The sequence below is a fragment of the Echiichthys vipera genome (assembly GCF_963691815.1).
Source record: "Echiichthys vipera genome assembly, chromosome: 9".
Taxonomy (NCBI): domain Eukaryota; kingdom Metazoa; phylum Chordata; class Actinopteri; order Perciformes; family Trachinidae; genus Echiichthys; species Echiichthys vipera.
In genome coordinates, this window is record NC_139834.1 from 7,632,838 (window position 1) to 7,646,396 (window position 13,559).

Consider the following 13,559-nt stretch of genomic DNA (forward strand, 5'->3'; position numbering starts at 1 on the left):
TGCCTTACACACACACTGCTTACATGCCCAACAACACATAACACAAACAGCATAATTCATGTGTCTTGTCTTCACGGCTATTAAAAACCATTCCCTACTCTCTTCTTCTCTCTGCAGCTCCTAATACCAAGGATCTGGATGTGTACATCAAAAGGAACCAGGAGTCAGGCTTTGGCTTCAGAGTCCTCGGAGGCGAGGGTCCGGATCAGCCGGTAGGTAGCAGCTCTGCCTTTTACAACCAGGCTTGGCATGCTGCTAGAATCCCAAACCCTTGGAGAATAGAAAACTGCAGGCAGGCACCAAACAAATCAATAACTGAGCTGCATTCACTTAAACAGATGGACTTTCTGCTGTTGCTGTAGGACAATGGGGTAAATGGATTGTTAAAAATGTTGCACAAAGGAAACAAGGGGTTAAATGCTCAAAGCTTCTCGGAGTATTTCAACTAATTATTGACCATAATGCCAGTCAATCCTCATGCTCACTCGGGCTCATATCAGTGTGTTAAGCAGTTTCTCTTATATCCTCTCGCCTCCACAGGTGTACATTGGTGCCATCGTGCCGCTCGGTGCAGCTGAGAAAGACGGGCGCCTTCGGGCAGGGGATGAGCTGCTTTGTATAGATGGGGTGCCGGTCAAGGGCAAATCCCACAAACAAGTGCTGGAGCTCATGACCAATGCCGCCCGTAACGGCCAAGTCATGCTCACAGTCCGCAGGAAACTGACACAGTCAGGTGGGTCATCAGCTCTACATTTCACACTCTTTTAAGTTTTGAAGTTTCTCGTTTTTACTCTTACTTTTGTTTAGATCAATATGCTGGAGAAGAACCTTGGAGCAAAAGCTTTGATCTGGGATTTTCTTCACTAATCCTTTTAAATTTGTTCTGGGTGACTTTACTTGTGGATAAATCTGAATAAATGAAGTTCAATCAAAACTGACTTTTTCCCCTGAAAAGAAAAGTAACATTTTGAAAGATAACTCTTTATTTACTTTGATCAATGATAAATAAATGAAACATTTTCATCCACCAAAATAGGAAAAAAAAAAGGTAAAACAGCAAAAGTGGCTTTCCTCTGTGTTTATCTGTGTGAAGGGCAGTGGAGATTAGATCAGCTGGTAGAGTTTATTTACATCTCAAAGGATGGGTTGCTGAGTTTTCTTTTTCAACATCACAAACCCCCCTTCTGCATTCAGGCTTGTTTACACCCCACAAATAACCACTCCATGAATAGCAGCAGCACTTTTTGAAATTACTTTGGTTTTGATGTATTGCAACAACAGCTTTGATCACACTGCAGAAATTAAGCATCAATCATGTAAGGGTTTATGCTTTCAAAGCAGGGGTTTAGAAAGAGATTCCCTGATGCCGGCTGACAAAACAGGAAAAGCCGGCTGACTCAGGAAAGCAAACATACAATGAAGAGAGATTGAGGTAGAGCAGCGTGTCTTATGAATAACAATTTGTAAAGGGCTTTCATCTCAAGTGGAGAGTTGACAGTCTTGTATTTCATGTGTGCAGTATAAAGACAGCGAACAGGCTATCTTCAATAAAGCCGCTGTGCTTTGGATTATTTTTGGGTGGATCAGGATGACAAATTGGGAACATTTTGACAAATAGTTGTCTATGTATTAAAATGTATGTCAGCTATATCAGAATGACCCCTGCTCAAAATAAACATGTGCGTTGTCCTGCTGTTGAAAGCTATGATTCGACCCTCTACTTCTTTAAAAAACGATGCATAGACATAGAGTATCATTACCAGACTGGTATGATTTTGTAACCATGTTTCTTGTCGTATGTCAGATGCTGAAGAGGAGGAGAGCAGTCAGCAGCCCCAGCAGGTAGCGTCCGCACTGGTCAACAGCTCTCCCAAGATGCCTCGTGTCGAGGTTCCTAACGCCGTCCAGCCCGCCCAGTCCTCTCGGCCGGAGTGCTTTGACGTTACTCTGCAGCGCAAAGACAACGAGGGCTTCGGCTTTGTTATCCTCACATCCAAGAACAAGCCCCCACCTGGAGGTCAGAAATAAAGACAAAGATATCGTATATTCAACTAAAATGCTTAATTGAATACATATAACGCATGAGGTATTTCAATTAAATTAAATTCAATTATATTTTATTTATAGTGCCAAATCATAACAAAAGTTATCTCAGTCTCTCTATGGAGACACAATCATTTTGTTTTTATTTTTAAGCAGCCTAAAAAGTATTTAAGTGCTCTCCACATCTTTACCTACAATAGTTTGTTGTTTGTTGTTTGTGTTTTAGTGTTTCTTAGCCATGCTAGCAGTGTGGCTCTAGAGATAGAAATGACTTGTCATATTACGCCATCAGCAGGTCCAGGGAAATATCTGTACATCTTCTGGGTGGATTGGCAAGACACATATTGTACAGACATTCATAATATCTAGATGACGTATCTGACTGACTTTGGTAAATCCCTGACTTTTCCTCCGCAGCCACCATGTGGTTGTGTACGATGCGGTATGTTATTGAAAGTAATGTTGTGTTTATGGAATAAGTGCTGGTCCAACATGCCAGAACAACAGATTATCATATCTCTGTGTTTCCCCCTTTCAGTTATACCTCACAAGATTGGCCGTATTATCGAGGGCAGCCCTACAGACCGTATAGGTCAGATGAAGGTGGGAGACCGTATCTCTGCTGTCAACGGGCGGTCCATCATGGAGCTGTCGCACAATGATATCGTCCAGCTTATCAAGGACGCTGGAAATTCTGTCACCCTCACTGTTGTGCCTGAAGATGGTAGGTTTTCACAGAGAAAGTCTCAGTCCTGTGAAGCTGATTTGCAAAAAGAATTTCTGGAGCATTTTTCCGAATGCATGTTTATTTATATAGTACATTTCAGGAACAAGGCAATTCCATGCCTTTACATAAAACATTAAAAACATTTCATATCAAATGTATCTAATCAACTCTAATTTAAAAATAATTTAAAAAAAATTAAAATAGAAAAAGACAGGTATAAAATACAAGAATAAAAGTTACAATGCAGTGTCAGAAATTAATTATTATTTTGTTTAATAAAAAGCAGGAAAGTCTTCAGCCTCAAGGATTTAGAAGAACTGAGAGCTGAAGCCGTCTCCTGGTAATATGGTTATGTAAATCTGTGTGTCGTCTGCATAACTATGGTACCTTATTTTGTTGTTTTCCATAATCTGAGCCAGTGGAAGCATGTAGATGTAAAACAGAAGAGGCCCCAGTATGGCGCCTCAGGAGACTCCGCATGTCATATTTGTCCACTCAGATGTGTGATAATCCATATTAGACACAAAGTAGTCCCTGTTCCCATAAGAACCCGGACCCATTTCTCCTTAAAGGAAAAATATGGGGGATATAACACAGACCAAGTGGACCACAAAGAACACATTTCTGAAGTTTTTTTTCAAATACTACCCCTAATGTCAAAGATCTGTGATGTGACAAATCACATGGTAAATGTATTCCTTAATTGAAAATTAATCAACATGACAGTATTTCTACTTAGTAACATGCATTTGCATTTTTATTTGCATTTCCACAACATGGAAACATTCTGTTTAACAACAAATCATTTTGAAGACTGTTTTTTGTCACAAAATGCGCATTCTGAATAGAACCGCATAACATATCTCATAAAGGCAATCACATAACATTGCCTCATTGGAGCACCTCTCAACAAGCTACTGTATCCGTAGAAACCTGAACAACAGACTTATGTACTTGGGAACACAAACATAGTGCAACAGACCAAAACATGCTGAAGGGAAACAAAACCTTTGTATAATCAGCACCATGTTTGAACCATGTTTCTCAGTTCTTACATATGTTAGGCATCTTCTGCAGTTTAGCCTAATGGTAAGATTTGAAACAATTTCAATCAGTAACTCGAGCATGTCAGGTGTTATGAACTTTCTGAAATACTCCAGGGGAGAAAGAGGATTGTCTGGAGCGATGACACTTGGTCCTTTGAATGTGCACTCAGGGACATCAAAAGATTTCTTTCTCCAAGAAAACTGTTTTTTCCCATCAACAGTTGTGTTTGGTTGTGGCACTTCATCTACATCACTTGATTCACTAGAGTCTGAATCGCCACACTCATCCCTCTCCATTTCTTTTTTTGTTGGGAGTGTAATCAGGGTCCTCATCCGAGGTATCGTCGTCACAGCCTTCAAATTCACTGTCATCTCCCATGATGATCTCAAGTGCATTCTCAACAGTGTAGTGCTTATTATCAGTCATACTACAAATCAATTAAACAATTAGCCTTCTACATTCAAATGGGACCAGCATAGGACAGTGAATTGTGTTTGTTTTATTTACTGATATGCAAAAATAGTTTTGTAATATATTTGATCAATAACATAATAATTTATCATTATTTTTTAATTATATATGTTCAACTGTACTTTGAATTGCACAAAATAACATATATTAATTCAAAATAATTTAAACAGTGTAGCTAAATTGAGCGGCTTATTAGCATTCTTGTTATTGTGACAAATATGTCACTTCCTGTCACTTCCTGTCACAGTCACATGACTGTCACATTACCAGCACACCAGGACGTTGAGAATATGTCACTTAGGGACTTAATGAGTAAAAGTCAACAAAAAAGCTGTATAAGGAAGATTTTAGGACATTCAAAGTGTGTGTTACAAGGGTGTCACCATGGGTCACCATGGGTTAAGTTTATTACTGTGCCAGAAAGTCCAATGCAATTTTCTAGTCAGTCTAGTAATATTTTGTGGTTTACAGAACTAAGATCCAGTAACACTAAGATTGAAAACTGTAACTGTCGTTAACAAGAGCAGTCTCAGTGCTGTGGTGCCGTCAAAAGAGAATGCACTTCCAACATTCACATTAGAGTAGTCCATTGGAGGTTTTGTGATTGCTTTTGTGGCATAACACTAGTAGATCACAAAATCTGTGTGGCATACTAAATGGGTGTGTTGTGTGAATTGTGTTTTCACAGACAGCGCTCCTCCATCCGGAGCAAACTCAGCCAAGCAGAGCCCTTCGGCACAACACAGAGCTATGGGCCAACAGCCCCCCAGCTACCAGGACAGGTACACGAATCTATACTCATACTCCCATTCAAAGCACAAGCATTCATACTAGCTTACCAGCATCCCTCTCAAACACTAAGTCCACTGGAGACAGTCTAATAAAGGTTCTGCCACTTGAACCATAAATTAGCCCCAATCCTCTCAAAGAAGGCTCTGGTTTGTGCTACAATGTCTACCATTAGTGGCCCGCACTCTCCTTGTTATCCAGAAAGACAGAAAATCCCCCCGTGGTCACTGTTTGCATGGTGAGGCAAAGAAAAAGAGACAGATTAATAGGGAGTCTCACTCCCTCTTTGATCTTTTTAAACAAGATTACCTGTGTAAGACTTTTTAATCCATTGCTGCAGCAACTATTCTCCGGCATAATTTCTCGCCCTCAGCCGCTCCGTTTCACTGCCTATCAGCATGTGTTCCCCTTCTCCTCATTTAGCCCTCTGTCCATTCCTCAACTGCACCCTCCCTCCTCTCCTCTCTGTCTAATCTCCAACACATGCCTTGGGTTACCCCAGGCTCGATATGAGCTGAGGCTGTCGGTTTGGCTGCAAGAAGTGTGTAAACTCTTCTCCACGCCAGAGCTTCTAAGAAGGCCTAGACTCTTTAGATTGTGTGTCAGCACAGCTAAGTTTTCACAAAGGCACTGTAATGAGCTTGGCGAAGCATTAAAGTATGCCCCCGTTATCTGCCACTGAACTGTATAAGCAACATGGCTCTTGAAGGATTTACAAAGGTCTGCATTCTGTAATGAACCCAAAGAAAAAGACTCACGCTGCTGTAATGAAGGCATGGCAGTGGACACAGCAGAAAGGGAAGATAATCAGACTTATTCTCTGCTCTCTTCACAAAATGGAGCATCAATACTTTTCTTGTGCTGTAGCTCACATACAACCATTACTGTGAACATGACACATACAATTTGGAGGAAGAATATACAAAGCAAAATACATTTTATGCATGAGTTTCTCCACGGCAGATTATCCTTCACCTTGTGTGCAGCTGAATAAACTGAGATATACAGTTTCATTAACTTTATATAACTGTTGTATGTAACCTTACGTGAATGCAAAAAAATGCTGAAATTGCACCTTGAAATAATGTTCTTCCGTTGTGTCTCCACACTTTTATGTCTATTTCATCTGTCTATAACATAGTGGGGAGCTGAAATATATTTATGACATTCACATTACAATGTGTGTGTGGTCTTTTCTGGGGTAGGAATGGCGACACTGAGCTGAGGAACTCTTTCCCACCAAGAGAGATGGGAACCCTCATGTCAGGCTCAAAGCAGGTAAGACCATAGGGCAAATTATTCAGGAGTGTTTCTCACTTTTACACTATATGATGTTTGTAATGTACCCATTCTGCTTTTATTGCATGTCTGTCTATAAGTGCTCCAGTCTCAAAAGCTCATATTCCTGTCTGTGAACAACAGGGTTGTTTTGTAGTGGAGCTGGACCGCAGCCAGCGGGGCTTTGGCTTCAGTCTGAGAGGAGGGAAAGAGTATAACATGGGCCTGTTTATCCTGCGACTGGCTGAGGACGGACCGGCTCTTAATGATGGCAGGATACATGTGAGTTGCTTTATTGTTTATGAACTTAGTAATCCTACCTTGCACTATTGTATTTTAAATTAAAGTCTTACTATTCGTGGTGCCCAGACAAAATCAAGCAACTGCACCCAAAGTCAAAATGACAGGATTTTTCACTCCTATTATTATTTGTATACATTTTTGCAAATGGTATGATTACAAGTATGCTAAATTAGCTACTAGTAGTCACTGTTTACAATGTACTCAAGGATCTTAATTTGATACTGAAGAAAACTTCAAAGCATTATGATTTCAGGAGAATCTTTTTCTATGATTTCTATGCGGATTAAAGGACGTTTATTCGTGATAGACATCAAATAATGATATGTTTGAGAAGTAAGAAGTAGAAGTGTGTGTATCACGTCTGTGTGTTCTGATTTGTTATGACGCAAATTGTGGCAATTGGGGCGATAAGGGTTTTAAGGCTCCTTAACTGCCTCCATCAGCCAGAGGCCCCTTAAGGTGCTCATGGTCCCCTACAGTGGGCTACTCTTTGTCTTATTCATCATGCTCTTCCAGACAAAAAAAAATGGGTGCCATGCTTGCATACTAGGAATATTAAATGGTCCACACGCACACATCTGAGGTGCACGGCCTTTGCTATAAACAGCTTTGCTACAAAAGGAGGCATTCACAGTGCATCTGCAAGCTATTACTTTTAGTTTTTAACAGGTACAACATCTTCAACAGTACAGAATACTGTTTGTTGTCAATTTAGGGATTTTCTTTAGTAGATCTATTTGTTCTTTCAGCTGTTGTGCTTTTTCCCTCGGTCAGCCTGTGCATTATTCTGCGTGTAACACACAGTATAAGAATGGTCTATATCTGCACCACAGGTCGGCGATCAGATAGTGGAGATCAACGGCGAGGCCACCCAGGGCATCACACACACTCGTGCGATTGAACTGATCCAAGCAGGAGGCAGTAAGGTTCATCTGCTGCTTCGACCTGGCCAAGGCTTGGTCCCAGACCACAGTGAGTGACTGCTGACAGCCGCATGCATGCACACACATTATTACCACTGCATAGAGATCTACAAAATAGCACATTAACCATACGTACTTAAATTCTATGGATATGCTTGATAGCAGGGTGCTGAGTTTTTTTATTCTTCTGCATGTGTTGCGAGCTTCTCTCTTGACCTCTCTCCTGTCATTTTCACCACTTCTATCTTAATCGACCTCGTGTGCTCTTTATCTGCTCCTGTTTTCTGCACTGGCACGGCTGTCTTTTTCTACCTATTTATCTTTTCCTCCTATAGGTCTGAACTCTTCTTCCACCCTGTGCTTCTACATGAAACCAGAGCATCACTAAAGGCCTCACTGCTTTTCTTGGTCTGTCCCTAATAACCTTGGTAAACCTTGTACTCCTTGTACTTTTGCCTTTGACCTCTTCTTTCAAAGTGATTCATCACCCAGATATTAAGTGTCGTTCTCTGTCCCTTCCTTCATCCCCATGATCAATCTGACATAGATCAGTTAGCAGAGTTACTCTTCCTCTGGAGGGCTGAACCAAAGCAGTGAGTCCTAGAAGAATGAACAGACCTGCAGGAGCGCTGGGAGGCTTAAGAGCTCTGCAAGTTGTTTTTTTAAACGGTATCGCAAAACCTAGAATGCCACTGAACACACACCTTATCCTAAATGAAGATGGAAAGCTGGAGAAAAATCATTAACTAGATATTGATCAGTGAGTGACAAGTGGTAAAAGGATCCGTGTGCATTCACTGGCATCAACCTTTTCAATCAAAAGACCACATTAAAAGGAATTTCTATGAGTTGTCGCTCGTAGAAATCCAAAAGCTCATTTCAGCACCTCTAAGTCCATCACTCTTCTTTTTCTCTCTCTGGTTTTCTGCTGCATATATCTGCTCTCAATCACAGCTGTGCAGTTCTTATCAGTGCGGGGGGAAATTGAAACGTCAGTGCTAGGTGAACACCAACACCTTTTCCATTGATGGCTATGTCGTAAGCTAATATATACGCATCTAAGACAAGGCAAATATTTAGGGGGCTATTACAGAGGGTTATTACAGAAGGCGATCAAGGTGGATAGGAGGATATTGTGTTTCTGTTGCATGACATGTTTAATTATCTTAAATTTATTGTTGAATGTGCAAAATATCCCATGTAAAGGATATTTTAGCTCATGCAGATCCTTAGAGTTCAAACATTGTTGATCAGCTAGAACATTTTCTTACTTCCCATTGCTTGTTTCTTAGGTTCAAAGGACAAAGTAACAATTCCAACCTCAAGCTTTCCCAGACTTTCTGCATCTGACAGCCAGTCATCTCCAGCCTCTCCATCCTCTGTCTCCCTCTCTACCTTGGAACTGTCCCCATCTTCACCCAAAACAACCGCCCCTGATGAGGATCCCAAGGCGTCCGGGTCCCCTGGCGCTGGACATGAGTACGGTAAGCAGGCTAACAGATCAAGAGGGCAGCAGCTCTCTCACCACAACCATAAGCGCACCACCAGCCCCAGCGCCCAGACCAGAAAAGGAAGCAGGAGTGACTCCAAGCCTGCCAGTCCCAAGAGAGCCCCTGATGGCTGGGTAGATCACGACGAGGGCTCTCAGAGCCCCAGAAAAACAGAGCGGGGCCACAGCGGATCTCTGGAGGATGTGAGGAAGGACCGAAAAGCCCAAGGGCAGAGAGACTACCACTCCTCTAGCCCCAGGAAGAGCTCCAAGAGGGAACATGACCCTGCTGTGCCTTTGAAGAACCTGGGGGAGCCCCAAAGCCCCAGGCGTCCAGCTGGCCAACAGCCCGGCATCAGCCCTGGAGAAGGGAAGGACTGGAGGTTTAAGGAGGAGGAAGCAGCCTACTGGCAGGAGAGGGGGGCTACAGAGAGTGGAGACAAAAGCTTTGGGACAAGTGAACGCCACAAGAAGAGCAAAAGGGCTGAGCTAGAAGCAGCGGCACAAAAATCCCATTCCCACATGCACAGGGAGAGGGCAGAGTTGGATGCTGATAGTGGCACCTTAAACCGGAGGAGCAGAAGAGAGAAGGGGGATAAGGAATATCTGGAAAGCAAGTACCATGGGCCAACTGAAGAAGCGAATAAAAAGGATCCAAGAGGTTCCAGCAGTAGCATACAGGACCCCAGCTGCAACGGGACCACTATGAGCAAGAAGGCTCCCATCACCCCCGGTCCATGGAAAGTTCCCAGTTCTGCCAAGATCCAGTCCCAGGTGGACACAACGTACGCGGATGTCTGATACCCTCTCCAGGACTCTCTGCATACATTAACAAAAAAAAAGCTGAGCCTCTGAAAGATGGACATTGAAAAGGGAAGGATTTTATTTTTATTTTATAGCAATCTCGGACAAAGCAGATCACTGTGCAACCAGCAACATAGCTTCTCATTGCTTATGTTTCTGTTTTTTTTTTCTTCACCCAGTTTGCCTCGGTCAGTTTGCATCCAGCTGCTGATGTCAGATCTGAACACGCGTGCTTGTACCTACACGAGTATTTGGAACAGGTTGATTTATTTTGTGCCAATCAGAGACTCCGGTTATAAAGAAGCTGCTCCGTATTGCACTCACTGTGAGACTGTCTGTGGGTAGGGACATCTCCCGTGTACCCGCCTCCATGAAGGATCCTGCTTTTTTTTTAGTTTTGTCACTCTGAAGGTTTAAGGCATATCCATGCAGTCACTCAGCTTTTCCTCCTGGCAAGATTGACTCACTGTTGCTGCCACTGATGGATCTCTCTTTCTCTCTTTGGTCAGCTCTTGCCTCTGCCTGGGAGGCAGTTCCCAGTACATCGCTACTGACATGCAAATCCTATGGCGACTGCTTCCGTCTTCTCTCTCTCTCTGTACTCTTTGTTTTTCTTTCTCTCTCTCTCTCTCTCTCTCTCTCTCTCTCTCTCTCTCTCTCTCTCTCTCTCTCTCTCTCTCTCTCTCTCTCTCTCTCTCTCTCTCTCTCTCTCTCTCTCTCTCCCTCTCCCTCCCTCCCCATCTGGCTCTCGCTCTCTCAAAACCGGCTGCAAAGGGTAAAAGAGTGTCTTCTTCGGTAAGGGTGACTGTATCCATGCACACATGAAGACTCTCCGATCCCATTAGCTTGTCAGAGGGTGGAGCGACTACCCTGGAGCTTTATATGCATCAATCAGCAGACCAGATACTTGTGGTTATAGTTCTAATGTTTGTTACATGTGTGTTAATAATAAAGCATAGTGTAATTTATTGAAATTATATGTATACAAAAACTGTTAGTACACACATCCATGTTGAGTCATTTCACTTTTGATGTGGACTTAGTGATAGAAATCGAATGTGCAGATGAGCATCACCATCTCAAATAATAACACTATGAAATCTATACATTCTATTTCTACGATTCCATGGTCCGTATACGGTCATGCGAGCCTGATTCATAACGCCATCTACTGTTAGCTGCTCTGTATTTTAGGTCCTCTGGCTTTGTGTGTATGTATACGAGCTGACTGGTAGGCCTGCGTACTTTAGATATCGCTGTAGCATCGACTATACTTAATCCGAAACACATATTATTTAACAAATTACACACATATACGTATATTGACACATAATTTAGATGAGTTGAATGAACAGAGCGTGATTGTAAGGAGTGAGACCTCTGCCTTCAGCTTATTTAAGAGATATTTGTATTTTTATCGTCACAAATGTAGGCACAAAAACATACACCTCATTCTAACCTCCAAATCTTTTTTTGATCCTTTTTTTTGTACACGACCTATAATGTGTGAAAAGAAAAATGTATGTAAATGTTTTGCTTAATTGTTAATCATTAACAACACCGTGACTGTCACATTTGTGTAACAAATAGGCCGGACTATCTGAGAACGCAGTTCATTTTCAACACGGGGGGGGGAGGAAATCGTTACAATAGGCTTCCCCGTGTGAAGATGGCTTGACTGCTTATTTGGGCGTCCTATTTGAAATCGCTCTGTGAGGTTTATCAAATTGAATCCAACAAGGAATTTAGGTCCCAGATGAAAATCTATATATTTGATTTATTGGGATGAGTTGTGCCCTCCTCTACGGAAAAAATGTAATGTTGTTTCAATGTTGCTACTGTGGAGTACAGAGACATCTAGTGGTTCATAAACTGCTCTTCACACACTAGTCACTGCTTGAACCGTGTCCTCATCAGCCTGTTTCAGGATGCATGGAAGTTAACACGCGCATCTATTGCTCTGTGAGACCGCTTACTAATTTATTGTCCACTTTGTTGTTGATACGATGGGCTACTGTATTATTTACTGTTCATGCCATTACCATGTATGATACTGTGGCCTTGCATTGCTCCGACATATGAAAAAAAAGTCTTTTAGTTTTGACATCATGGTAGTTGTAAATGTTTATAAATTGTACAGCACCTGTATAAATATTTGCCTTCATGCAGACAAAAAAATCCTCTGTAAATCGTTTCATTATTTTTTTAAGGGAGCCGAGAGGAAATGATATAAAATGGTTGAAAATAAATAATTTGGTCATGGCATTCTGTTCATGCACTGATAAATAAAGGTTTACTGAATAAACATGACTGAAGGATTTTTATTTTATGGGCAAGTAGTCTTTGTCGGCGTTTCTGCATTCAGCTGTGGTGGAGGGTGGGAGGTTTGTACTGAATAGAGTGTAACTCTGGAAGATGATTACTTGATTCGTCTCATGGATCATAGAGCCGGTTTTCATTTCAGCCTTTTTCCTAGATGATATTGGCCTTGCTAATCTTTGAATAGCATCAAAATAATACGCTGATGGGATATTTTGACAGTACAACATAAGCCTCTGTGTTTTGCAAGGATACAAACGTGTTCACTGTTAATAGAATCATATGGAGTGTGACCCATTACGTCGGACATAATAACCAATAAATCTTTGTGATATGTGAAAGTGCAAGAGTAGGATGTTTGAGGAAAGAGGCTGTAACATAATACCTAACCAACGTAGTTATAATAGTTTAAACACAATTTATTGACAATAATCAAACTGTGTTAGAAACAATAAAAAAAACATTTCTGCATGTGTTATGCAACTTTTATATGCAAAATGTGAATAAAGTCTATCTTTTGTTTATTTTACAAAAACAAATTTGTAGACTGCAATTGAATTACCCTCTAAATGTGTCCGGTTAAGCATACCTATTGTCTACATATTATGTTGATATTCAAATTGTATTTATTTAAATGTTTGCCCTGTATTTAATTTTGCACACAACAAGGATTTTGTCTCTTTTCTCCAGCCCTTACACTCACTGAAAAAACGGACCTTTGGTATTGTAAAATGTATTTAATTAACCTAAGTAATATACATAGTGAAATTAAGATTCAGTGGGAACTAGAATATTTGAAGTAAACATTTGAATATTTACACATTTCATTCATATAATAAATTCACTGAATAGAAGAGTACATTTTATTATATATTTACAAATACAATTTAAATCATTTATAGTCACTTCACATTAACTTTGAAATACTATTTCAGTCTTACTCTGAAAATCTTTTTATCATGGATGAGTTATTTCTAGTTTATATATATATATATATATATATATATATATATATATATATACACATCAGTAAAAGACCCTGTGCTGATTGACAGCGATGCACTGGCTCTGGTGAAAATATTCATCTTAAGCATCATTGCAGTGCTAGTTAGTAATCAACCAATTAACTGATCATGTCAAAATTTAAATAAAATAACTGAAATCGACTTTTTAACTAATTTCCTTTCTATGAAAACATTGGTAGACTTTAATTAATTGATTAACATAAATTGAACGTATACATTGAGCAGAGTTTAGTAACATTTACCTAATTTCTTTACAAATGTTATGCTTAAAGGCATTACAAGTACATTACACTTGATATTGTTGAGTGACTTGAACTTGATATTCAGCAGTAAAATTGACT

At 40.7% G+C, this 13,559-nt stretch overlaps 1 protein-coding gene across 4 annotated transcripts in view; it reads left to right on the plus strand.

Moving 5' to 3' along the window:
* The window catches only part of magi3a (membrane associated guanylate kinase, WW and PDZ domain containing 3a), a 133,438-nt gene extending 121,307 nt beyond the window's left edge, over positions 1-12,131 (plus strand). For all 4 annotated transcript variants that reach the window (XM_083920149.1, XM_083920151.1, XM_083920150.1 and 1 more), the window contains exons 13-21: positions 118-212; positions 541-733; positions 1,805-2,017; positions 2,582-2,767; positions 4,977-5,070; positions 6,283-6,355; positions 6,500-6,637; positions 7,492-7,630; positions 8,874-12,131. In XM_083920149.1, the coding sequence (XP_083776275.1) occupies positions 118-212; positions 541-733; positions 1,805-2,017; positions 2,582-2,767; positions 4,977-5,070; positions 6,283-6,355; positions 6,500-6,637; positions 7,492-7,630; positions 8,874-9,871 (2,129 nt within the window). In that variant the 3' untranslated portion in view covers positions 9,872-12,131. The remainder of the gene's footprint in view (positions 1-117; positions 213-540; positions 734-1,804; positions 2,018-2,581; positions 2,768-4,976; positions 5,071-6,282; positions 6,356-6,499; positions 6,638-7,491; positions 7,631-8,873) is intronic.
* The last annotated feature ends 1,428 nt before the right edge of the window (positions 12,132-13,559 follow it).